At 43.4% G+C, this 27091-nt stretch overlaps 1 protein-coding gene across 1 annotated transcript in view; it reads left to right on the forward strand.

Annotated features, from left to right (window-relative positions):
* The window catches only part of GAD2 (glutamate decarboxylase 2), a 64340-nt gene extending 37489 nt beyond the window's left edge, over positions 1 to 26851 (forward strand). The window contains exons 11-16 of the mRNA XM_004014229.5: positions 1230 to 1294; positions 8952 to 9030; positions 12412 to 12561; positions 19804 to 19911; positions 20451 to 20540; positions 22932 to 26851. Coding sequence (XP_004014278.3) covers positions 1230 to 1294; positions 8952 to 9030; positions 12412 to 12561; positions 19804 to 19911; positions 20451 to 20540; positions 22932 to 23105 — 666 coding nt within the window. The 3' untranslated portion in view covers positions 23106 to 26851. The remainder of the gene's footprint in view (positions 1 to 1229; positions 1295 to 8951; positions 9031 to 12411; positions 12562 to 19803; positions 19912 to 20450; positions 20541 to 22931) is intronic.
* The last annotated feature ends 240 nt before the right edge of the window (positions 26852 to 27091 follow it).

Here is a 27091-nt window from a genome sequence, read left to right on the forward strand (position 1 = left end):
GTACATGACTCACAGTACATGACATGCGCTAGAAGCTGTCTGAGGCTGACTATGCCTTAACTTCCCAAACAGGATAGTATTCTTATTTCTGGGACCAGGACCTGAGCTGAGCACTTAGCTCTTGGTTCATTAGGTCATAATGTCCGCAGAGGAACACACACAGTCACACATGCAAACACACACACACACAAACATACACACAGTCACACACATGCAAAGACACAGACACACAGTCTCACACATGAAAATACACAGTCACATACATGCAAAGCTTCCTTCCTAATGAGAATGATCAAAAGAGTAAACAGGAGTTTCATTTATCTAGGAGATCCAGTGGATAAAAAATTCAACTCAAGTCAGAAACAAGTATAACTGAGGAGGAAAGTAGACTTAACTTGCTAGGAAATACCAAATTTCCAATGTATGGTCAGCTAGTTAGATAGGCCATATATGAGACGTTTTGACTCCACAATTAGTCACACCAAGAAATAATTAATGGAGAGCACCCATCAAGACATTTTCAAATGAAACCAGATGTCAACCTTTAGAAGGACAAACTAATGGAATTTAAGTTTAGACCAGCATGACTCAAAGTGTGGCTCAATGATCAGCAACCCTCTGAAAACTGCTAATGACCCATAATGAGATCAGGAATCAATGCCACATCGTCACTAAGCACCATGCTTGGTTCAGCTGATGTGTTTTCCATTGTGAGGCTTTATCAACGAAGGAAGCATAAGTTGCTTTCCATTCCAGTGCAAGAGGCTTATGTTGTTGAGTAGACTGGTTTAGGTCATTTTGGCTTTATATTGATAATATGCACTCAGAGTTGTCAGAAAGAGTTTTCCTTGCAATGTGAAAGTTGTTTAAAGGGTTTTAATTCATTTTTAGTCTAAACTGTGGAGATATTAGTACTTCTAGTTCTGAAATGATGAGCTTCCCTAGGACTAAGCACAGTGATGATGGATTGGGAAGGGTCTTCTTCTTCTCGTGCAGACTGAGGAAGTGTTTGGCTTCTTACACCCATATAAATGTGGGATGGAGCCTGAGACCTTAGAATAGCCCCCCAACTTAACCCTTGGAAGTCTAGTGCCAATCCCCAAGTTATCTGGGGTTGAGGCTGTAACTTTCACTCCATGCAATGCTTACTGTTTTGAAAGATACCAAACTCTAGAAAACCAGGCAATGAAAAAACACTACCTTTTCTTTGTATGCCCTTCTTTTTCCAGGCAGCTTGGGGTGGGGGATTACTGATGTCTCGGAAACACAAGTGGAAACTAAGCGGCGTGGAGAGGTACATACATTTTTCTCCTTAACAACATAAAGTGTGAAAGCTATATGTGAAAAGCAAATTACACCCAATGTCCAAGAAGTGTTAGTGTACAGGTGAGCTCATTCTATCAGTGCTTGTGTGCTTTGTCTTGTGTGGTCATAAATGCATGAGTATTTTGTGTAGACAGCAGAGACATCAAGTCCTATCCAAGTGACCCAAGTTGTATGTCTCTCAAACATAGAGATCATAAAGATTCCTAACTGGCCTCCATGGTTGACCAGAGTACTCAGGAACAACCTTCCTGGGATCTCTGAACCAACAACTATCAAAATTGTTAAAAGCTTCAGGCAAGCCACTGTTTTCTAGGGAGATAAGTAGCTCTCACGTTTCATGAGAGGATAATAACCACTGCTTTAAAGGAACCAATAAATAATTTTGTGACGCAAAGAAACACCTTGTAATTTATCAGTGTTGAAAGAGGGGTTTGTGGTTTAATGTGGCCCATTGACTTAAAGTGAAACCTGCTTATGATAACATCACCTGATGGCTTCATCTCCATAATGGTTCTTTCCGGTGAGTTCTGATAGATGCTGCAATCACCTTTACTTAGGAGACTAAGCAGGGGACCATTGAGAAAAAGCTGCAAAGCATAAAGGAAGTGATATTTGATTAGTATTTGATTAGCATAAAGCCTACTCAGGGCCAAAGGAAAAAGAAAAAGAATCACAGAATGCAGAATGGTCTCAGGCTTCGGTTCCTGCCCCTAATCAGAGGGAGCTCAGAGTTCCCAGTTCTCCCATCACAACATGGCAGGTCAAGGATATCAGGGAGCCTGACATGCCAGGCAACTGAGAAAGCCTGGATTCATCCAGGACTGCCAGATGCCCACTGTGCCCAGCCAAGTAGCCAGGTGTTGCTAAGGGGAAGTTTCCCCCTGGCTCTACCTCTGGACATCTCAGCATAATTTCTATACCAAGATGAGGAGACTGACGGAGCTTGAAAACATCTGAGAGCGCCAGTCACGCAGGGCAGCTGGGCCAGAATGAATGGACAGGGTGTGCTGTGTGATATGCAGGCCTACCCACATGCAGAGAGTGCATGGGTGGGTAAGGAGGGCATGGGATTACTGAAGAGTCTGAGGCACCCTGCCTCATTAGCAGAAGGAGAGCTGGAGAAAACTCGAGACAGACCAGCCAAGGCCCAGGTCAGCAGATTGTGTCCCCTAATCTGCTGCCCACACTCTGACTACAGGTGCCCATTCAGGTGTGAGTGGATGAGGACAGGCCTGGCCTCTTCCCAGGGGGAGCCAGTTTTAAGTTTCTGCTTCTGGTTAGTTGATCGGAATTCCTTCTTGTCATGAAGATCTGCCTGGAACTAGAAGCTAAAGCAGGAGTGAACTAAACAGGAAAAGAGAATGAAGAAAAGAAAACCATCCAGAAGGTGCTTGTTCAGAAGATCGAACAAAAATTCAGATGATATGATATTCTATCAGAAGAATTGGCCTGTATACAGAACCTTCTCATCGTTGAGTCCCCTTAAATTGACCAGCACAGAATGTGAGAGGCTGTTTCTATACCTTTGATGCCAGCTGTGGCTCCAAGTGCTGACAGCCAGCCAGGGGTGCCCTCCACCAATGACCACCTGAAAGCTTGCTAAATCACATACTCTGGGCTTTGGAAAAATAAACACCCATGCACTTTTGTACTGAAGACTCTTCTTTGAGAGTAAAGCTTAGAACATTCGTTATGGAACACAGAGTCCTCTCTAGTGGCCAGAATTCTTGAAGCTGTGTTGGAAGTAAATCTACTAAGTGGAAACAGCCAAAGAAGTCCTTTTTTAAAATGAGGGACTGTCAGGACTTTCCTGATGGTCCAGTGGTTAAGACTCCATGCTTCCATGGAAGGGGGCACAGGTTGAATCCCTGGGGAGCTAAGATTCTGTGTACCACACGGAGCTGCCAAAAAGAAAAAAATGAGGGACCATTGTTCTGCTTTGAGTGGACCCTCCCCAGCAATCCATTGACCTGAGAGAATCCATCTGGGTGACTTATCAACAAAAGGCTCACTTTCTTTGGTGAAGATTTTAGGGCCAGGGGAACTCTGCGTGGACACACTTTTAGGAAAGAAATTTGCCTCAGTTGCATGCATGTGTGCAGAGTTGCTTCAGTCGTGTCTCACTCTTTGCAACCTATGGCTTGTAGCCCACCGGGCTCCTCTGTCCATGGAATTCTCCAGGCAAGAATACTGGAGTGTGTTGCCATGCCCACTTTCCAAGCACAAGAACTCACTCTAAAATGGAAGAAATCCGTGAATTCCTGTCCCCTAGATCCGAAGGTGGCCCCCTGGTCACAGGGATCCCAGAGCGCTGTCCACATTACAAAATGTCACAAGCACCTAGGGGCCTGCCTTTCTCAGAAAGCACCTTTCTTCTCTGGTAACACTGTCAAGCTGAGATAGCTAAGAGGGTGCCAGGAGACCTGGCACTCCTGGGCATTGTCAACGGACCTTTCTTTAATCTCTCCTGCCAGCAGGCTGCTGTGTACCTGGAAGAACCCATCGTCGTGGGCCACTCTCAAGACTTTCTGGCCCAGCTGAAGGTTCCAGCACAGATCCTGCCAAATTACCAATTCTTAGTCCTACTCCCACGCCTAAGGGCCAGAGGTTCAGAAACTCAGTTCATTGGTTATGGGCTCTATGTCTTAGGCAAACCACTGTATGAAGCACAGTGTGGATGCAAAGTCAAATATGCTAGGAAGCCTGTCTTCAAGGGTTTTAGAATCTAGTAGGGAGACTGCAGTCAACCATGGATTGCAGGTCAAGGCAGAGGAATTAAAGGCTCAAGAGAGAGATTGTTCCTTCTAAACAGGGTTATTAAAGGAAAGGAAGCCTTCCCCCTGGGGTGTGGGGGCATGGAGCGTCATCAGGCAGAAGCAGAAGAAGGGCATTAAGGTGAAGAGCAGGGTCACAGAGGTTTGAGAGGGTCCTTGGGGAAAGTTCAGACAAACTTGGTTGGAGACCAAGATGGATTTGTGTCAGAGACCAGGAAGCTAGTGGAGGATACGGAAGTCCTGCCCAGTGAGTCTCAGCGGAGGGTCTGCCTGCAGAGCCAAATCCAGATGAAGGTAAATCCTTCAGCTGAACATCACTGCCACTCGAGCCCTTATTGTGCATAGAGATCTTTGTGTTTCTCGGGTTGGGGAAAAACACTGGAGAAAGGTCCTCCTATAGCAGCCATAGTGGGGGTCTGAAGAGAGGCCACCTTTGGCCACCTGATGCAAAGAACTGACTCATTTGAAAAGACCCTGATGCTGGGAAAGACTGAAGGCAGGAGGAGAGGGGGATGGCAGAGGATGAGATGGTTGGATAGCATCACCAACTCAATGGACATGAGTTTGAGTAAACTCCAGGAGTTGGTGATGGACAGGGAGGCCTGGCGTGCTGCAGTCCATGGGGTTGCAGAGAATCGGATACGACTGAGTGACTGAACTGAACTGAACTGACTGAACTGAAGAGAGGAGTGGCATTTCCTGTGCTTTGGAAAGGCCACACTGGGTTCAAGGGGAGGTGGAGGCCAGGACTGAGGAGGAGCTACTGGAGCTTCACAGAGGACCAGGTGCAGGAGGAGTGGAGGGGAGAGATGCTCAGGGTAGGAAACAGAGATGTGGAGGGGAAGGAGGAGATGAACCCAGGAGAGCTGCTTCCTGGGGCAGAATGTGTCATCAGAGACCAGCTCTTCAGGTGTAATTTATTAAAAAGCCGGTGCTTCTGTTTCCTTCACTTCCTTCTGAAATACTTTGTGTGTGTGTATATATTGGGTTGGCCAGAAAGTTCACTGGAGTGTTTCTATAACATCTTATGGAAAACCTGAACAAACCTTTCGGCCGATCCCATGGAAAAGTCACACTCCAATTACACTAAGAATGCCAGATGTTACAAAATGCTGACGTACGATTTATATATAGTGCTCTTTTTGCCTCGCTATATTTTCTGTTAATAATCCTTTAGAAATTCCAGAGCATGTCCTCCCTGACAGATGTTACAGTTTTGCATATTGTGTTGAAGACAGTGAGGGACATTCTTGGGGAGATGTCTTTCATTGAGCTAACATGAACTTGTATATAAAACACTTTTCTCAAATGTTACATCAGAAATCTAGCACCATTGTGTTGGGAGTATATCACAGTGGCCTGGGGAAGTTTTTCAATACGCATATGCACAAGAGTCGGACAAGGCTTGGTGACTAAATCACCACAAGGATGTTTCCATTTTTTACTGGCATCTAGGTAACAGGTTGGAGAAGGCAATAGCAACCCACTCCAGTGTTCTTGCCTGGAGAATCCCAGGGACAGAGGAGCCTGGTGGGCTGCTGCCCACGGGGTCGCACAGAGTCGGACATGACTGAAGCGACTTAGCAGCAGCATGCCAGTCACACCCCAAAAGGAAACATTTCAGACTCTCCACGGTTTTCAGTGGATACCTGTAGCATTAGGTCACCATTATTGCAAGGACCCTGTGGACAACCAATGGCTTGAATCCCACTTGCTAGCTATGTGCTCTTGGGCAAGATGTTGCCCCATCTATAAAACTGGTACAATGACAGTGTGTACATCACAGGGCTACATGGATTAGATAAATTATCCATGTGAATCAATTAGAGCATTGCCTGCCACATAGGAAATAGAAAATGTAGGTAGCATGTGAATGCTGAAAAATGTCCGAGTGATTCTCATATATCATCCACATACACACACATGCAAATCAAGCACCAAGGTACTACAGAATAAAGTGCTTTATACAGAACTTAAAAAGAAAACTGCAAAGAGTGATAGGAGAGGAAAGAAAGAGAATGAAACCACACCACTAAGGTTTGAGGGCTGAATGCTTGGGAGGAAAATGGGGGAAAAGGGGTGTGAGGAATTGAGGTCCAGAATAGAGGAGAGAGAAGAGATCTGGAAGGATGAAGAGGGGGCTAGTTAACCAGTTTGTTTGGGATCTTCTGAGCTTGGCATGCACAGGCGGGCACTGAGAAATGTCTCCCAAGAGCCCTAGGGGGCTCAGCTCTCTATAAACTTACTGAAAGTCACAGAAGAATAACATTTCAAGGCAAAACATTTTGAAATGAACCTGAGGCTGCTTTTCACAAATTGCCAACATTTCTCACATGAACTAATGCCATGTCGTTGAATCACTGTCTGCATCTTTTTGCATTTTTATGAGGTAGCCCCTCTGGGAGAATTCAGGGACCAGTCAGTGGGGGACTTGACAGCTTCTAGTCTAAAAAGACAAATGGGCCGCTGTGTAGAAGTAAACACCCTCAGTCAGAAACGTGGAAAACAGCTATTTTCTTCTCCATTTAGTGTCATTACTGATAAAGCTGCATTTTGTCAGTATTGGGCATCCAGCTATAGAAGAGTATAGAACGTATCGAATGGCTGTGTACATATGCCCAGGGTCACAAAGCTCTAAATGATAGAGTTGAACTTAGTAGCAAGAGCCAGGCTTATTTACTGTTTATTGTGTTGGATGTGGTTATAAGCACTTTATCCAAATGATTTATTATTTTTTAACATTTGGTTATTTGACTGCGTTGAGTCTTATTTGCATGTGGCACACAGGGTCTTTTGGTGCAGTGAACAGGCTCTCTAGTTGTTGCATACAGGCTCAGTAGTTGCAGCGCATAGACTTAGTTGCTCTGTGGTATGTGGGATCTTACTTCCCCGACCAGAGATTGAACCGACATCCTCTGCATTGCAAGGTGAATTCTTAACCACTGGACCACAAGGAGGTCCCAAACAATTTCCTATTATTCTCCTTATATAGACAAGGGAATCTAGGCATGGAGAGGTTAAGGTAACCTGCTCAAGGTCACACAGCTAGCAAGTGATAGAACCTGGATGCAAACTCAGACTGTCTGGCTCCTGAGCTCCCCTCCCTTAACCAACACTTACCTACTGCTCAGAGCCCAGGTTTCTTGACTCTAGTTTCACTCTAAAGAGCAAAGAGCTGTTTTCCTAGAAGGAGCTTTTCGATACCCGTTTCTTTATTATTCATGAAGTCTTTCAGTCCTCTGTCCAGGGGTATAGCCATCCCATCTGGCCATGAACCAGCTTGGCTTCTTTCCTCACTTCCAATATATCTGACAGCCAGTGTCAAAGCTAAAGAAAGACCAGACAGTGAGCCAGACTATTCATCGATTCAGATAAGATCCCTAGGCCAGTAAGTGTTCCCTGACGGGCCAGCTGCTGACCGCCATTCATCAAGTAGAGGAATGGGCTCTTTCCTGGCATCTCATTTCTTCCCAAGGTCCTCGCACCATGAGTGCTGGGAGTGGGGTGAGCCCCGTCCGTCACTCAGCTGGAGGAGGGCCAGTACTGCTCAACGCTGTGGAGGAGCCGCTGCGTGTTGTCCTGCTCCCCTTCCTCCTGTGAGTCTGTTGGTGCCAAGGTCACGTTCCCGAGTCTCCTCCTCGAGGATGCCTCGGTCTCTCAGAGACCGGCGCAGAGGCTCATGGGAAGTGAGCTGCTGCTCTCCCGGGAGCTGGAGGAGGAAGGGGGCTGAGCAGCACGGTGAGTGAGAAGGAGAGAAGCTGAAGGCAGTTGCAGAACTCGGCAGAGATGATACTTGATTGGCCTTAAAAGATTAAATATCAATAGGATGTAACCAACTGAAGCCGTAGGAGGTGACATTCCAGGAAGAGGAAATAGCACCAGGAGACCCAAGATCATGAGACTAGAATTTTCTGAGAACTAAACAGACTTTGGTGTGATGAAAAGTGGTTCAGGAAACTGACAGGACTCCAGACTAGGCGCATAGCCTGGGATCTAGTGCGGGGACACCGTGAGCCATACCCTACAAATTGGAACTTAGGCTGGAGGCAAAAGGAAGAGGAGAGAGCTGTAAACAGAACTAGAAAATAACTATGGTACCCGGTGGAGGAGGAAATGGAAACCAAACATCAGCTAAGACAGTATATCCAGATTAAAATAATAATAATAATAGCAATTTTTATTATTAAAGGATTCTGAACCAGGACTGTGGTTTAGGAGTTTCAAACAGCATAACCCCCTGAGCTGAGCATCACTGTGACTGGTGAGAGAGTATCCTGCTTACCAAGGGTGTTGGAACAAATAGGCTGAGAGCTGCCATGGGAGCCACAGGCTATCTTCCCTGCAGTCCAAAAGGATATCTCTGGATGAGAGAAGAGATGGAAGCAGGGTATGAGCTAGCTTTTGTAAAAGAACACATTTGAAACACTTAGTCATCAACTGAGTGGAAAGAAGGAGGAACTGGACTGGGAAAAGAACAAAATTCAGCAGCGGAATGAGCCATTGCTCTGAGCCCCAGGCCACTACAGTTGGGTCAGAGGCGGGAACACTGAAGGCACATGAGGGACCCCCTGGTGCCCTGCTCTGTGGTGGCCAAAGGAGGGACCCTGGACAGGCTGGCCCCAGTCACTCAGAGCTCTCAGACCACCATGGAGCTGAAGAGAGATACCAGCCTTTCCCTGCTCTCTTTGTAGACAAAGGAAAGGCTGTAGATTTTGAAGGGTCCCCCTCTTGTTTTGTAAGTTAACGTCATGTTGGAGCCTGAGAAACAGTGCCAAGCACCCTGAGCCCTCACAAGGGGTCGTCTGAGCCTGTCATGGGTGCCACTCTCTTCACCTGATTTGTTTCCTTTAGGGCCAACTCTGTGACCTGGAATCCGCATAAGATGATGGGCGTTCCTTTGCAGTGCTCTGCTCTCCTGGTTAGAGAAGAGGTATGTCTTTCCTCACTCGTGGCCACATCTGCAGTTGGGGTTGGATAGAGTAACGTGTGCAGTGACAAAATTAAGACCATTTTACAGAATGGAACAGTGAGCCACATCTACAGTAGGGGAAATTGCCAATGAGGATATCTGTAAAGCCCTGCTCTTATGTCCAAATATAAGATGGTTATATTCTGACTAGACGAGACAGTCATGTTCCATGCGTGGCTGAATTATTGTGCTCGTGTAGAAGGCATAGGACATTAGGTTGTACTCAGCTGCAGGGTCAACAGTGGGTCAAGAGAGAAATACCATTCAAAAATTAGTCATGGGATTGAAAGAAGTGGAGTTTCAGGGTGAGGGAGGTGGCAGTCCCTCACTGGCCTCTGGTTAAACCACACTTGGAGAGGTTTGCTCAGGTTAGCATCTAATCGTATAGGAGACCCCATTAAGCAAGACCTCCAATAGTGAGGAACGTTAATCTACGTGAGCAGAGGTAGTTGAAAGAACTAAAGATGTTTAATCTAAGCTAGAAAAGGTTTAACTTAAAGGGATGAGAGGAAAGCAGCCTTCACAACATAAATGACTCAGGTTGGAGAGATTTGTTTTTTATTTAAGGCTTCAGGGAGCTGAGTTAGTCACATTGGATGGTACGGCTTTGATGACAAAATCACAATAACCATGATTTGAAGTCTGACTTGGGGTCAATAAAAGGAATGCTTTTCTAAAAATTAAGCTGCCCAACAGGTAGTGAATGACTTATGTATGAATAAATGCATCATCAGGGGAGCTGACTGAATGGAGATTGGACAAGCACTTGTTAGAAAGAGGATGGAAAGATAGAAGGGGCTGGAATAGGGACTGCCCGACTCCATGCTTCCACCTTCCAGGATGCAAGGTTTCAATTTCTTGGAACTAAGGTCCCACATGCCTTGTGGCATGACCAAAAAAGAAGAAGGGGGAAGCAATAGATGAACAGCTCTAGGATCCCTTTGAAATCCAAGAGTTCATAACATTTCTTTTATAGAGGTCCAAGGAATAATATCATTCTATTAGATGATATTCTGTGATAAGAGAGTTCTTGGTTTTCAAAAAAAACTTGGAATATATTAGCTTAAAGAGTTGAAAACAAGTTTCGTAATTTCAGGGAGTATCTGAACCTTTAATTGCTGATGTATTTTATAAATATCTGAAAAAAGATGATATTTATGATGGTTTCTGAAGTTTATTTGATCAGGGGAATTTTTTTGACAGCAACTCTTTTACAGCCATAAGCTAGTCATATATTTTAAAGTTTGGAATATAGTGGCTCAGAATCAGAATATGATCTCCCCTTTTTATCTCACTTCTACTTGTCCTTTTGTACAAGGAGACTGGTGCTGTCTTACCTTTTAGAAGTGATGTGCTCTGAGTTGCTTTTCCTATCCCAGTAGAAGCTGGTCTGGTCTATCCATGATTCCACACTCCCTGGGTGGTCTCCCTTAGGATTGAAGGCACCTAGCTATGAGCTTGCATGGCTGGGGGAAAAATGGTGCCAAGTTTCTGGGACCATGAAACAAAATAGATTCACCTATTGCAATTTTTAGTCTTACTGGCTTTCCAGTCCCATTCTACTGCTCTATTACAATTACATTGTACTGAACTTCTCCCACTCTCAAACAAATAATGAATTCCACTGAATATGATGTCCAGACTACAAGACTGAGCCCCAATCTGTTATTACCATCTGGGGACCTAGTCTGGTCTTTGAGGATCTAGACCAAATTTTAGCTGCATTTCGTTTTAGTTTGGAGAACTTTCAAAAGGGGCTCTCACTTCTAACTTCAACCAAGTGATCACAGTTTAGTCTTTTCTTCTCTTGTCATGAGTCACAAAGGGAAAAAGTCAATGCCAAATTTTCTGTAAAATTACAATTACACTGTAGATAACCAAAGCGTCAAAGACTTCCTGTGGCTCGTGACAAATTGCAGTGTGGTAAGGAGGCTGACGATGCTGTTTTAGAGAACATGATTCATTCACTGGTCTCTGAAATAGTTCAATCACTTTGCCACCCATTTTCCATAGTTAGCTTGCGGTGCCAGGGTAAATTAATGGTCACTGACAACGAAACTTTCCACTGTAACTACCATAAGCAAGTGAGCATGAAAACACAGTGCCCAAACTCTAATCCCTCTTGAGAGAGGAGCATGACATCTGAAAGAGTCACTATTTTGAAGATCTCAGAGTACCAATGTCTTTATTTTTTAGATTTTAGCATCTTAAGATAATAGCAATGAATTGTACTGGGTTTCCCACGTGACTCACTGATAAAGAATCTTGCTGCCAAGCAGGTAATGGAGGTTCCACCCCTGGGTTGGGAAGATCCCCTGAAAGAGGAAATGGCAACCCCAGAGGAGCCTGACAGGCTACAGTCCATGGGGTTGCAAAGAGTTGGATATGACTTAACAACTAAACCACCACCACCACAATGAACTGTCCTAAAAACTGTGATTTCCATAAAGAACTCAAACCCTTACAGCTAAATGATTAAGTACTTGAACTCAATATGAATGAAACAGTAGGAGAATCACACTAATGATAATTTATAAAACCAAAGAGTTTTCAAAATAGTTTGATTAAGCAAAACCAGAACATCAGGACATCCTCCCAATGAACATTATACTCTGACTGTGATTTTAAAAAAAAAATTTAAAAAAGCCTTCTTACTGAAATTCACCTGAGCTGGATTTACATCCCAACTGTTCCATTTCTAGGTAAAAGCTACAGAGCAGCTTACATAAAGTTTTTGACGTTCAGTCTCATCTGTAAGATTGGAATTATTAATAACCAGCCACAATAAAGGGTATTGTGAAGCTTAAGCAGAAATAATCAACAAATTGAAAAAAAAAAGATGAATTCCTTCTCTTAAGAAGGAGAGTAAAAGTATAAATATGCCCTGATGTTAACCTCTGGTAATAGCTGACCCTAAGCCATTCTTTCCCATAGAACTGACCTATCGCAACAGTCTATCCTGCTCAGATACTTGTCTCACTTTTTTTCTCATTTAATTCTTACTGTTTTCTTTCTTCAGGATATTCAGCTCCTCTTTCTTATATATTTTTGTTAATAATTTCCAGCACAAGGTAAACCCAATAGAACACATTATAAAGTCAGTAGAGAGTTTCCTAAGGGCTTCCCTGGTGATTCAGATGGTAAAAAATCTGCCTGCAATGCAGGAGACCTGGGTCAGGAAGATCCCCTGGAGGAGGGCATGGCAACCCACTCCAGTATTCTTGCCTGGAGAATCCCAATGGACAGAGGAGCCTGGCTGACTGCAGTCCATGGGGTCACAAAGAGTCAGACATGACTGAGCAACTAAGCACAGGGTTTCCTAGCTTTTCTCTTCTCTTCTAGGGATTGATGCAGAGTTGCAACCAGATGCATGCCTCCTACCTCTTCCAACAAGATAAACACTATGACCTGTCCTATGACACTGGAGACAAGGCCTTGCAGTGCGGACGCCACGTTGATGTTTTTAAACTCTGGCTAATGTGGAGGGCAAAGGTGAGCACCCCAGAATTGGCTGAATGGCAACTAAAAACAGACGCTGTATCTGGTGACCCTTGTTAGGACATGTCAAAAATTAACTTCCAAATAGAAAATTACTTACTCAAGACTAAGTTTCCTGAATCCTAGATCTAGTAATCTGCATTCTACATGAGCAGAAATATAAGAAATCTGTTGTGTGTTTGTTGTTTTTTGTTAAAGCCAAATTGCTTCTAATGCTCATTTATCTAAAAAACCAATCCATGTTGCTTTATACAGCAGACTCTCTGGATTCCTAAGAGCTGTTTCACTGCCGTTCTTGTCCCAATTCTTGGTTTTTACCTAGTGATTGATCATTTGGGTAGGTTAAATGTAGACTATTTGTTTGGAGAACAAAAAAGAAAAGGAAAAAATCAGCATGATAGCTTGTTTTTGTCATTTCGTAGAGTAACCTCTAGTTATAAAGCTTTTTTCAAAGACCCTGGAACTTCCTAGTGACCTCCTTTAGTTTGGTTTCTCTATTTGCCTCAGAATTTAACTGTGGATGATCACGCCTCTCTCAGACATGGAACTCTGTAACCAATGTTGTATGCTACTGGCTGGACCTGATTATAGCTTCCAAGAGCACACATGTGTGGCTAAATGTAAGCAGGCTGGGAAGGTCAACGATTTTATTTTTCACTTTGACCAGATTTCTAACTTAAATGTCACAGCTTGGTGACTTTCCACCTGGTTTCATTTATCTCCCACAGGAGGCAATGGCTAGAGCCAGTGAGGACATGCTGGAAAAACCCAACTGCTAGGAAAGCCCAACTGTTAAGAGTATGTGCGGGAAACATGACGAAGGGAGAGATGAGAGGGAAGCTGGTGAGACCTAGGTCCAGTGTGTTTGGGAAATGGTCCACAAATTTGACTCTCAGCTTCCTTTCCTTTAATATTTAGTTATTTTATATATTTATTTAGACTGTGGTAGGACTTTATTTCTGTGCATGGGCCTTCTCTAGTTGCAGTGGGCAGGGACTGTTCCCTAGCTGCAGTGGGCAGGGACTGTTCTCAAGCTGCAGTGGGCAGGGACTGTTCTCTAGCTGCAGTGAGCAGGGACTGTTCTCTAGTTGCAGCGCACAGCCTTCTCATTGTGATGGCTTCTCTTATTGCAGAGCACAGACTTTAGGGCTCATGGACTTCAGTAGTCGCACTGCACACAGGCTTAGTTGCCCTGAAGCATGTGGGATCTTCCCCGACCATGGATAGAACCCGTGTCCTGTGGATTAGCAGGTGGATTCTTAACCACTGGACCCCCAGGGACATTCAGCTCTCAGATTTCTACATATCTTACACAAAGAGGTGACAGGGTCAGCCTCATAGAAACAAGCAAATGACTTGGTCAGCTGGATGAGACCACAGAATGGCTCCTTCGTCAGGTCTATAGAAAGAGCTATGGACCAGGTCCACAGTACCCAGTCCATATGCTGGTGTTTGAGCAAACTGAATTTCCTTAAACAGTTCAAATGGGCGGATGGCTAAAAAGAAAAAGAGGGGACTTAGCAGTGAAACAGTGGACATCTATTGAGTAAGCCAAAAAGTTCATTCAGGCTTTTCTATAACATCTGATGGAAAAATTCAAACTAACTTTTTGACCAACTTAATATTGTATGGAATCTTCTTTAAACCCATCCTGGAAAAAGGCAGTTTAACTAGAAAGATGGTCTTGCTTAATGTGCAAAAATTCTTAGCTGGTTTCCAGGGGTGGCTGGACTGACTACATGGTCTTCCAGCAAACCTCCATCATGTTATTTGGCCTGATTGAGTTTTCTTTAAGTATTGCTAAGTACAAGACAGCCACCTGGAGTGAGGCCCAGGGTGACTTATTGCCCCATAAAGGTGTGTGACGAGTGGGCTCAAAGCCCTTGATCTGGGCAGGGGACTCCTTCCTCTTTTGAAAGTTGAGCACCTGACAAGGACAGGTATCTGGTCCCCACTGCCCAAGTCAAGACTCACTCTGTTGGCAATGACACTTTCATTTGGCAGTAATAAATCCATCAAGAATGTAGACTTATTGGTATACTCTCAGGCTGTTTTCAGATGAGCAGGCGTTTCATTTCCTTGATTGGTGGGAATGATCAAATGACAGAGGTAAACATCAGCTAAGAAGTTGAGGAAAGCTTGGTCTCTAAATATTGTTCAGTGTCCCTCTCCCTCTTTTTGTCTCTTGTTCCCCTGGTGTTTTTATTAAGATCATGATCATTAGCTATATTTACACAAAAATGTATCTGACATGGTTCATCGGATCCTGCTGCTGCTTTTCCATCGGAAGCCTCCCTGCCAGCTTGGTGCAGCCGGCTGGTTCTCAGAGAAATCACGTGGAAGACATCAGGTGTGAACTCAAGAGCAGGACCAGTGAAGCTTGAAATAAAGACAGAGGATCCAGTTTCTAAAGGGCTGAGATAGAGGCACCAGAAGAGGGGATAAAAAGAGAGAGAGAGAGAGAAGTCACAGTGACTTTGTAACTTACAGACACATATGTTTCGCATTGAAAATTAGTTTATCATCATCCAGAATTTAAAATAGTTTCATTAGTTCTTGTACATCATCTTTGTGTGAAGGAATAATTCATTTTCTAACATTCATGTGTAAGATGTGAACAGAAATGAAGACATGTGGATAACTCTGTATAATTAATGAAAGTCAACATATTGTTTCTGTGTAAAATACAGACAGAGACTATAGTAAAGAACTTCAAAAAAGAACTTGAATTACTTAGAGGATAGGGACACCTATTTTTTAAATTCCTTACACAAAGCCTTAAGTATCTAGACATCTAAATGACAAAAACATCCATTTGGTTTTCAACTTAAAGTTGTGTTTTTTTTAAAAAAGGAAATGATAACAGCTATTAAAGTAATAATCACAGTCCTACAACCCAGATCAAGGGTAAGCACCCTCTGATATGCCTAACCCTGTCATAACGCCAGGCAGGGCAGGAGAAGTCACTCTCCCTAAGAAGAACTATGAGAGTTGACCATGTCATTCTGTTTTGCATTTGCAAAAACAATAATAAAGAGGAAGAGAAGGAATGTGACATTAATCTGCAAACCCTCTGTTATCCGATACACCTGGAGAAGACAATGTTCCAGTGAATCCACATTTTCTCCTTAGTAAGATAAACCATGGGAATATAGTAATCTAAGTATAAATTCCTATTCTTTCACCTGTTAATAACAAATGGAGCTAAATGCACTGAAGACAATTGTATTAAATCCAAGACAACTTGATTGGAGCAAATTAATGCCAAAAAAAAAAAATTGAGCCTCCTGATGTGGAATGCTAGAAGGTACTCTGGATGGTGACATGATTTGTAAGCTTTTCACTGGCAAAGACACTGTGTCTGTCCTCAACTCTGTTCTTATTGGGTAAACCTTTTATTTTATTAGAGAATCCTAGAACGTATTTTTCATCTTGACAGATTACCTCTGTTAAAACTCTGTGTAGATAGAAAAAAAGAAAAAAATCTTAAAAGGAGTCCCTTTTTTTAGGCCTCCAGTGATGGCTTAATATGTAACTGCTGAATTTTTACTGTAAATCTTGATGTTTGTATGTGATTATGCAGATTGGCAGATTTTCTTATAGTTTTCTGATTGACCTCCATAATGAAAGTGTAGATAACCGTGGGACTGGCAAATAGCTGAGGGAAAAAAGAAACCAGGAGAAACTATTAAAGGGAAATGGATGTCTGGCCCTCCTTACTGAGTGGGTGAATGTTCCCTTTCTCTCTAAAATTTTAATTTTTTTCATAAGTGGCTACTGAGCATCTGTTGCTGAATGAGATCAGGGGCTACAGTTTCCAGGCAGGAAAGAGAAATTCACCAATGACCATCATAAAAGACAGAACACCAATTGGCAGATCGGGATTGACATACTATTATATATAAAATAGATAACTAATAAGAACCTACTGTACAGCCCAGTACTCAATTCTCTGTAATGGCCTCTATAGGAAAAGAATCTTAAAAATGAAAGTGGATATATGTATATGTATAACCAATGACTCTGTGGTGAAGAATCTGCCTGCCACTTCGGAAGACCTGGATTCAATCTTTCAGTCAGGAAGATCCCCTGGAGAAGGGAATGGCTACCCATTCCAGTATTCTGGCCTGGGAAATCCCAATAACAGAGGAGCCTGGTGGGCTATGGAGTCACAAGAGAATCTGACACAACTTAGCAAGTAAACAACAACACACTACTGAGTCACTTTGCTGTACACCTGAAATTAACACAGCATTATAAATCAACTAAACGCCAATAAGGGCTTCCCTGGTGGCTCAGATGGTAAGGAATCTGCCTGCAATGTGGGAGACCTGGGTTCGATCCCTGGGTTGGGACGATCCCCTGGAGGAAGGCATGGCAACCCCCTCCAGTATTCCTGCCTACAGAATCCCCATGGACAGAGGAGCCTCATGGGGTTGCAAAGTTGGACATGACTGAGTGACTAAGCACAGCGTAGTACATACTCCAATAAACATTTTTTTAAAAAATAGAACACAACTGGTTATAAAAGAAACACAGACACACCTTGAAGAGTTAAAGCATGGAGAGCTCAGTCCTCATTTGAGAGCCAAAAATAATTTATCAAGAACTGACCTTTGAGATTGCTTGTGAACAGGATGGATAGGATAAGTAAGACCTCGACCAGCAGGGCTGGTAGAAAGGACATCCCAGGAAGATGGTCAGGCAGGGGCTGAAGGGCATATGCTGAGCTAGTGGAGCATCTCAATTGACTGAAGAAGAATTAGGATGTTACCATTCAGATGAGAAGTAAGAGGGCCTGAGTGGGTCCATCCAAACCCATTATGAGTGTGTAAGGATGAGGGATAAGAAAAAACATCTTTCTCCTGAACCTCCTTCAACGTAGCCCTGAAACTGGGAACCTGCTGTCCACCCAGAAGTGGTCATCTGAGCTTTTAGCTTCTTTCCCAGTGATTTGGGTCATGGAGAAGCCTTGCCTGATAAGGCTTTGTAGATGCCTTTATCATTCTCACAGGAAGAGCTGTGTGGTCTGTAATGGTTCAGCAAGCATTTGATATTAATATAATGAATTTCAGAGAATCTCCTAAAAACCTACAAAATCTTGAAAATAAAATATGGATCTTATCTCATGAACACCTAATTTGAAAGGAGGAACCCCAGACTTATACAGGCACATCAGAGTCCCCTGATGTGTCAGCCTTCATCTCAACAGGGCAGATGGATTACTCCTGAGCTTAGCCAGAGTGGAGTCCCAGACTAGCAGGGCTAGAGAACTCCCATCCTGTCTTTGGTAACCCTACTCCCTTTATGGTACAATCACACTCATTTTCAGAGCGTTCATTTCACCTTGCTCACACTCATTTTCAGAGCATTCATTTCACCTCACTGTGTCTCTGTGTGGGAAATAGTACAGGCACCATCATTCCCATGTGACCAGAAAAGTTAGCCAAGGCCATATGGCTGGACAGGGTCAGAGTCATACTGGTTCTGAACAGATCCTGGATCAGGTCCCTGCAAGTTGAAATCCAATGCTAGCCTGGTCCCAAGGATACAGTTTGGCTAACAGTAAACTCCCCTCCCTCTTACTTAATGTACATCCCAACTGGATGCAAACTGCCAGCTTGGTCCAAACCAATGGTAAATCTTTGGCACCCACAAACTCTTTGAGTGCACGGGTGATGACCTGGATGTCCAGGCATCAGGTGGACACTTGGAGTCACAGGAATCAGTCAGCAAGGGTGGCAGTCCCTAAAGAAATGGATTTCTGAACGCATCAGTTCTCTTTAATGCAGCTTACTCTTAAAAATCTGTTTCCGATGCTACAAGTCATCGTTCTGCTAGATCCCCCTTTTAGATGAGATGATGAGACTGTGTGTTAACAGGAAAGTGGGCCCATCTTATCTCCGTTATTACTTCCTCTGGATTCCAGGTTGGATTAATCACTGGTAGGTCTGTTCTCAGAGTTCCTGGGACGAGCATTCGCTGTTTCTCTAAGCTTTCCTGTAGAACTCCACACATACCAGTGGAGTTAGGAGTAAAGCCATGTGAAAAGTAATTCCCTGGTGCTGGAGTCCCCAACCTCCAGGATCTGATTCCTCATGATCTGAGGTGGAGCTGATGTAATAATAACAGAAATAAAGTGCACAGTAAATGTAATGTGCCTGAATCATCCTGAAGCCTTCTCCCCACCCCTGGTCTGTGGAAAATTGTCTTTCACAAAACCAGTTCTTGGTGCCAAAAATGTTGGGGACTGCTGCCCTAGTGTATTCCGTTGTCAGTGAAATCATTGTAGTCCAAGGCTGTTGTGTTGTTTTTCGTAAGTCCAGATCCTGGGCTTCCAACAGCTGGAAAGTAAAAGGCCTCTGTGATAATGTTCACCCATTACAGACACAGGAGTCATTTATCCCCAAGTGTTAGTCACTCAGTCATGTCCGACTCTTTGAGACCCCATGGTCTATAGCCCACCAGGCTCCTCTGTCCAGGGAATTTTTCAGGCAAGAATACTGAAGTGGGTAACCATTCCCGTCTTCAGGGGATCTTCCCGACTCTGGGATCAAATCTGGGCCTCCCTTGTTGCAGGCAGATTCTTTACCACCTGAGCCACCAGTGAAGCCCCACTTATCCCCAAAGGGGAAATCTAATAAGCTTTGCAAAATGGCAGGCTAATAGAGCATCTGTGTGCCTCTCAAGAGTCAGTGATTCTTTTGTCCAGCACATATTCATTGAGCACCTACCCTATTTGTTCTATAATGGGTGAACAAAAGTGGGATCTGGAAATGGAAAATTCACCTGATGGGCAGGGACTCAGCAGACATCCTGGAGGGGGAGGGGTGGTCTCTGATGCTGCCTTTTATCTGCAGGAAAAGAATAGCCAGCCCTCCTGTCATTAATGACTTCCATAATTACTCCTCTGAGTGGCAGTTGTAAAATTTCCCCTCGAGTAATCAAAATAATTGGCTGGGGAATAGAGGCTCTGAAAGAAAAGGATTCTGCCATGGAGAGCTGTAATGACATGAAAGGGAACAGGGGCATCTGATGTGGACAGCATGAAAGGAGGAATAATTGTCAGAAAAGCCTCTACACACATGGTCTTGTGTAAGCAAAGTGCTGGCGCAGAGCAGAGGCCAAAGGGCCCGGAAGACCACCAGTGTCCAGAGAGATGCATCCCCCCATCTCGCCTGAGAGCTTGCCACCTTCCTCAGCTTGACTGCTAAGCTCTCTTCTTCTCTCACGTAGGGGACCGCAGGATTTGAAGCACATATTGATAAGTGTTTGGAGCTGGCGGAGTATTTATACAATATCATCAAAAACCGAGAAGGTTATGAAATGGTGTTTGATGGAAAGGTATGTATTCTGATTTCTATAGTGCCCCGCCCCCCGCCCAAGTTTAGTCCATTCTAACTCTTTGTGGTTTTTAAAAATATTTTATTTATGTATTTATTTGGCTGCACCCAGGTCTTAGTTGCAGCATGTGGGATCTAGTCCCCTAACCAGGGATTGAACCTGGGACCCCTGCACTGGGAGCGCAAAGTCTTAGAAACTGGACCACCAGGGAAGTCCCCATTCCAACTCTTCTCAGTGATATTTTTTGAAGTTAAGAATGTACTGTCCAAGTAAGTGAGCCCATGACAAAGGAGAAGCAGTGGGGAGGGGGTAACCATTTAGAACGGAAGTATAAATCCAACTGTCTCTCTCACACACACAAATATTGTATAATGGTGTGAAAGTCAGGCAGTTCAAAGGTGATTAGAGGTTTAAAAGTAGGATTGTATCTAGAAGTTGCAGAACAGATTTGAAATTTGGAAATTTCGAATTTTCAAATTCTTGAAATGTTCAAACTTGCCTGTTTGAGCTGAGCATGAATTTTACCCTCCTCTTCACAGCCTCAGCACACCAACGTCTGCTTCTGGTACGTACCTCCAAGACTGCGTGTCCTGGACAATGATGAAGAGAGACTGAGCCGCCTCTCCAAGGTAAGGACTCGCGCTCCTCTGACCTGGACCTCAGCCTGTATAACGGGCCTGTCGTGTTCCCATCATCCTTGACAGAAGTGCGTGTCTTTAGGGAACATCTATCTTCAGCGATGGTCACAGGTCCTCTGCCCTCTGTGGCTTCCTGCTGAGCCAGGACACACAGAACTGGTCTGTCCAGACTTTTAACAACTCGACTGCCTCTGTGTTCTGAGAGCATGTTTATGAGGGCTGAACATAAGCACTAGGTCATACCTTTCCTGACTTCACAACTCAGTGGGAATCTGCTGAAATTGCTGAGCTGCCAAGAGAAACTGGTGCTCAATTACAATGTGGAAGAGACTCCAGGCCTCAGAAATGCGTAGAAAACAAAACTGCTGCTGATCCTCTTGAGGAGCCATGTTGATTGTTCACATTGAGTACTTTGAGGATTAAAACCTCATTGCAAACCAGTGGTCTTGATATTCAAAAGTCACATGAATCTATCCTTCATGTAAGACAAATACAACGGTGATAGAGGGCATGGTTCCCATAGTGAACTGAGTTGCTGACTATAAAGATCTGGCCTAAGCCCAAAGCTTCCCTGATATCTACATCCCTGGTTACGTATTTGCAGCCATGAACTGAAAAGATCAATGTTATATTTACAAACTCCAGTGGTAAAATATATGGACAGGTCCTGCGTATAGCTGGACATAATTCAAAATGTATGCCTCATCCTGGGAGCTGTTCCTCTCAGGACACTCTTTACAGTCAATAAGGACTCAGGGAGCCCTCCATGTGCAGACAGTGCCGTGCTGATAAAGGAGCTGAAAGACCCCTCCCTTGCCCTCCAGGAGCTTACGGTTGGGTACAAAGATGAAGTATATTTTCACATAAGTGAGGGGATGATAGGAATTAGAATATAGACAGACTCTGTGGCTAAGGATCATGTACTTACAACTTAGAGAAAATGTGCTAGTGGATTACAGAAGTCAGCAAAGGCTTCCTCATGGGTGTAGGACTGTTGTGGAGCCTTGGAGTCTTTGTAGGATGCAAACTGGAAGAGAAGGGATTCTAAGCAAACAGAACACATGTGACATGGTGAGACTGAGGACGATGTGAAGGGATAAAAATATGTGCAGTACATCCAAGGGATATGGAATAAGGAGGTCTTGTTAGAGTTGCAGATTCATTTGGGTGAGCCCTGGGAGCTGAGTCCTCAGAACTGGAGACAAAAAGGCATTTGTGCTGAACTAAAGCATTTAGATTCCCTGGAGAAGGAAATGGCAACCCACTCCAGTATTCTTGCCCAGAAAATTCCATGGATGGAGGAGCCTGGTGAGCTACAGTCCATGGGGTCGCAAAGAGTCGGACACAACTGAGCGACTTCACTCGCTCACATTTTATCTTAATTTCATACACAATAGAGGACCAAGGGCTGTAATTATCCATCGGGCATAAATGTGGTGAAATCTTGTCTGTGATTCAACTCCATAATGTTAAATCCTTGTGGGTGCAGCTTTTTGCCTCAGCTGATTCTTCATCACTATTAGGAAATATATTTCAAATCATCTTATGAACTGAGGAATCTAAAATGAAATTATACAAATGAACTTATTTATAAAACAGATACAGACTCACAGACTTAGAGAAAGAACCTGTGGTTGCCAGGGGGAAAGATGGGGGATAGGATAGTTAGGGAGTTTGGGATGGACAGGTACACACTGCTGTGTTTAAAATGGATAATCAACAACTGTATAGCACAGAGAACTCTACTCAATGTTATGTGGCAGCCTGGATGGAAGGGAAGTTTTGCGGAGAATGGATGTATGTGTCCGTGTGGCCGAGTCCCTTTGCTGTCCATCTCAAACTATCACAACATTGTTAATCAGCTATATTCTAATGTAAAACAAAAAGTGTTTTTTCAAACTAGGAAGCTTTAGGATCTCAAGAATGAAAATTGCTTTAAGATCTCACAAATCTGCTTATTTTCACACATCACTTGATAGTGGTATCCAGTCTCTGAATTTTGTCTTACTTCCAATGTTTTTATATTTACTGAAGGATTAAAAAGTCCCCCAAATGTTGTATTGCTAAACTTTTTATGCTTGGAACCACCATCAGATTCTTCCTGTTGTCACCAAATACTAAGTAGAAAGTCAAAGATAAGATGTCAAGCTCCTGATAGCCCACCACTGATTATTCCTTTCAGCACCTTTGAGATCTTGGATGTATTAAACTGTTCTAGCCCTCTGTTCTCATAAAAAGTGTGAGCAGTTCCTTTAAGGGAAAACAGGTATGGTTCTGGTTGTTTAGTTAAAGACTCAAAATGCTACTTGGCACTGGATTCTTTGATAATAGGAAGAATCCCTGGGAGAAGCAGTCATCGCAGTGGTCTCGTCTCTCCTGCAGGTGGCTCCCGTGATTAAAGCCAGGATGATGGAGCATGGGACCACGATGGTGAGCTACCAGCCCTTGGGCGACAAGGTCAACTTCTTCCGCATGGTCATCTCAAACCCCGCAGCAACTCACCAAGACATTGACTTCCTGATTGAAGAAATAGAACGCCTTGGACAAGATTTATAATAACCTAGCTCACTAAGCTGTTTCAATTCTCTAGGTAGACAATTAAGTTGTCACAAACCATGTAAATGTATTTGTAGTTTGTTCCAAAGTAAATCTATTTCTATATTGTGGTGTCAGAGTAGAGTACAGTTTAAAAATCAAAAACTAACAACCATTATTCCTTTTAAAAATCGTTTCTTAAGTTTAGAACACCTCTGTAATAATTAGTGACAAAAGGCTGTGTTCTAATCAATAAGGAAAAGCTTACAATTGTTATAAATATTTCCCTTACTTTTAATAGAGCGTGCAAATCAAACTTTATTTTCAAGTCAGAGTAGTAGGATTGAATAGTGCCAAATTGCCCCTGAATCATAAAAGGTTCTCTGGGGTACAGTGAAAAGGATAAAGTAAATATAAAATATATGTTGACAATTAAAAAAAAAAAACTCTTGCCTTTTTCATAGTATTAGAAAAAAATTTCTAATTTACCTATAGTAACATATCAAGTGTATTTAAATACGTATAATTTTACAAAAGGAAAATATATATATTAAAAAAATCCTATTTTGTAACATATAGATTTTTATTTTATATGGGTTATACAAACTGCAGGGGCAGATATAAAAACTAAGCCAGATTTTTTTTTTTCTCTTTCTTTGAATGGAGGCACAACTAAACACTTAGCAAAGTTATTTTGGAACATAGGGCCCACAAAATTCTTTAACAGTATGACGCCTTCTTTCTGTTCAGGCTCTTACAAAACAAACACAAAAGAATACTGCATTTCTTTAAAAAGCGATTGGTCAGCTCGACAGTGCGATTCTTCCCTTTTCGGTTTTTCACCCATTGGACCTTAGCAGACCTGCACTGTAGGCCTGACGACTGAGCTTCATCTTAGACTAATGAGGGTAATCGTCTCTATTCTTATTTCCCTTCAGCCTGTTCTAAACAGAAGGTGAATGCTGGTTCTTGCGCTGTCTTCCAGACAGTATTCTCTTATGAAGTCATTTGGATTCCTTAGAGAAAATAAAATCTAATCAGCCAGAGCAAAGAGGAATGAGACACACTCCCGATGTGGCAAGCCCAGAAAATTACACTTGGCCTTCAGTGTCTCTGTGAGAATAGTGACGTCATCCTGGAGGCCACATCGCCTGTCCAGGGAGGAGTCATTTTCTCCCAGGTCATTGCTTATTCCGATTCCCTCCCATTCAGGCCCACAGAAGTCCTTCCTGCTGAGTTCCCCATCTCTGGGATCCCAAGTAATTAATTTCTGCTCCATGAGAGGTTATGAGGAAATGAGCTCCTCACCCAAGATTTTTTTTTTTTAGATTTATGTATTTATTTGGCCGTGCCAGGTCTTAGTCGTGGCACACATGATCTTTAGTTGCGGCATGTGAACTCTTAGTTGTGGCATGCGGGGTCTAGTTCCCTGACCAGGGATCGAACCTGAGCCCTCTGCCTTAGGAGCCTGGAGTTTTAACCATTGGACCACCAGGGAAGTCCCATTACCCAGGATTTTGAGATAGCATCTTAAGACCCTTCTTCTATCTTCTGTGTCCCATTAAGATCAAAGTGACTGGAATATAGAGAGGACATATGCTCCATAGAATTCAAGATAATATTCTAAAAGCATCCTTCTGCCCCTGCAAACCTGATGGAGAGATAGGAGCTAATGAGAGCTCTCATAGGTATTTATGTGGGACAGACTGTCAGATTCCAAGTGCTAGCAGAGAACTATATATGTCCTGCATATATATCCACATATACGCAGACTGTGGATGCACATTTAGGAGCATTCATCCTTTCTGTATGGACCACTCAGATCTGTGATCAGGAAGACTGCAGGTATATGAGGGAGGGAAGAGGACTCCATCCTTCATCCTGTAGCAAAGCCCTCTCACTTGACCATAGGATCCAACCACCTGCAAGCTTCATGAGCTTGCCCGTACATCTCTCCCCTAAGTTGGATACAGAAACATTGATACTTGAGATGCACGTGACTTTGGTCCCTCGAATCCAGAGGAACCTGGCTGGCTACAGTCCATAGGGTTGCACAGAGTCAGACATGACTGAGGCAACTTAGCATGCATGCATGCATGCATGATGATTAGAAGAAAACCCTATGCCCCAGAATTTTATGAAGGAGTAAGCCTCTCCTTCTAGGCTCTGTCTAATGGCCAAGCATTCTAGAATTTGGCTGTTGAGAATAAGCACACAGCTGCCCAGCTATCATGAGTCTCAGGCCCAAAGGACCCATCTCAGAGGCAGAGATGCTAGTTATCAAACTCACCATCCTGCCTGGAGGATGGAACCCAATGTCCTGATCTGGACAGACCCCTCTCTACTCCAAGAGGCTTCTACCTAGGGGGTCCAGAATCCCCAGCAGAATTGACTGCTTTTTCACTTGATAGTACAACTGAACTTAAAAGGGAACATTTGTGCCTGTGTTTGAAATTCCAGGAAAGAGTTTTTATCAATAGATCATTCCCCAACACCCTGTCCTTTCCAGGTTCTTTCCCAAGTTTGCTGCGAGCCTTGCTCCATTCTCTGCAGTGAAATGCTACCAACCATAACCCAGGGAAGGAGGTAAATAAAAGCCTGATAGATCCCAGTAGTTTAAACGTTCTTTAAAGTAGGTTTGCAATCTGCTCAAGTGGAAGGGAAGTAGGGAAGAAAGGAGCGAAGGAAGGAAGGGAGATTGTTTTAACTTTAGCGCAATTCCCAGTGCCAAAGGCCTTTATATGGGACCATTCTTTTACATGGGGTCGCAAAGAGTCAGGCACGACTGAGTGACTGAACATATTAGAAAACTTGGGTTTTAGCTTTAATCACATTTGACATGGCCATTTTCATTTAGACAGCAATATTGCATTTCTTATTTTTAAATACTTGAAAAAAAAAAAGTGTGGTATGTCTTCATCAGAGACACATAAATGGTATTGACTTCCTGGACTGTGTCAAGGACATGAGGAAAGAAAAGGAAGTTAATCCTGTGTGTAACTGTGTTGCCTTTAATATACTGCTAGTACTGTCTCGTCCCCTCAGATTGGGGTTGTGCACTTTAGATCTGAATTTGCAGTGTTGCAAGTCAACATGTGTTGCTGTAGAAGCTTATACAACATATTATTGATGTGTCTATTCCTGTGTGCTGGCCGTATCGATATTCCGAGAACCACGCTTGCCTCCGTGCCATACTTTCTCTGCTACACGGTAAGCCCTCCACCTCAGCCCTCACAGGGAGTGCCCTTGGCTCCGCTTGCTCCTGAGAAGTCTCCTTTGAGAACTGTGTGATTTCACACCATGCAAAGGGAATGCAACTTCATTGTTTCTGAGAACAAGAGACCAATAAGGAGGGTCACCAGCAGCCAACCTCACAGGTACTGTCCCTGCTAGCATCATTTGGAGTAGATGCTACTCCTCAGAATATGGACCAGGAAAGCACGCGTGTAAATATAGCAGCAGAACAGGGAACCCAGGAACCTAGCAGTGGGTATCATCTTGCACGCGCCCCCTGTTTTCAAAAGCTAAGTGCACATGCTGTGTATTGATTAGTTACCTATGCTGAAATACTGTTCCCCATTGGTGTTTCTGAAAGATATTGACACTTCCTCAGCATCGCTCCATTACTAAAGACAGAAAACACTAATAAAAAAAGAACTATAAACATGTGACAACCTGATCCTCTTACCAAATATGAACTTGTGTATGATCAAAGTATTTTATGTGTTGTCTCTCTAAATCCAAATAAATGTGTACATGTGGACATATCTCAGACTTTGCATGCTTGGTTCTGGCTTTGCCATGTTGAGGGGCTCATTTCTAATGACTTGGCCTGCATAAAAGGTCTTTCCATTGTCACAGAGCTCAGAGCATCTTTGGGTCTTCTTTGGGGAAAAAAAGCTCTTACTTCTGTAGTTGCTTCTCAAGGATACTTTTTTTACTACCCTGGTTTCTCCTTCACTCAGATCCAATTTTTTTTTTAAGTATTTTATTATGGAAAATTTCAT

This window comes from Ovis aries, chromosome 13, assembly GCF_016772045.2.
Source record: "Ovis aries strain OAR_USU_Benz2616 breed Rambouillet chromosome 13, ARS-UI_Ramb_v3.0, whole genome shotgun sequence".
Taxonomy (NCBI): domain Eukaryota; kingdom Metazoa; phylum Chordata; class Mammalia; order Artiodactyla; family Bovidae; genus Ovis; species Ovis aries.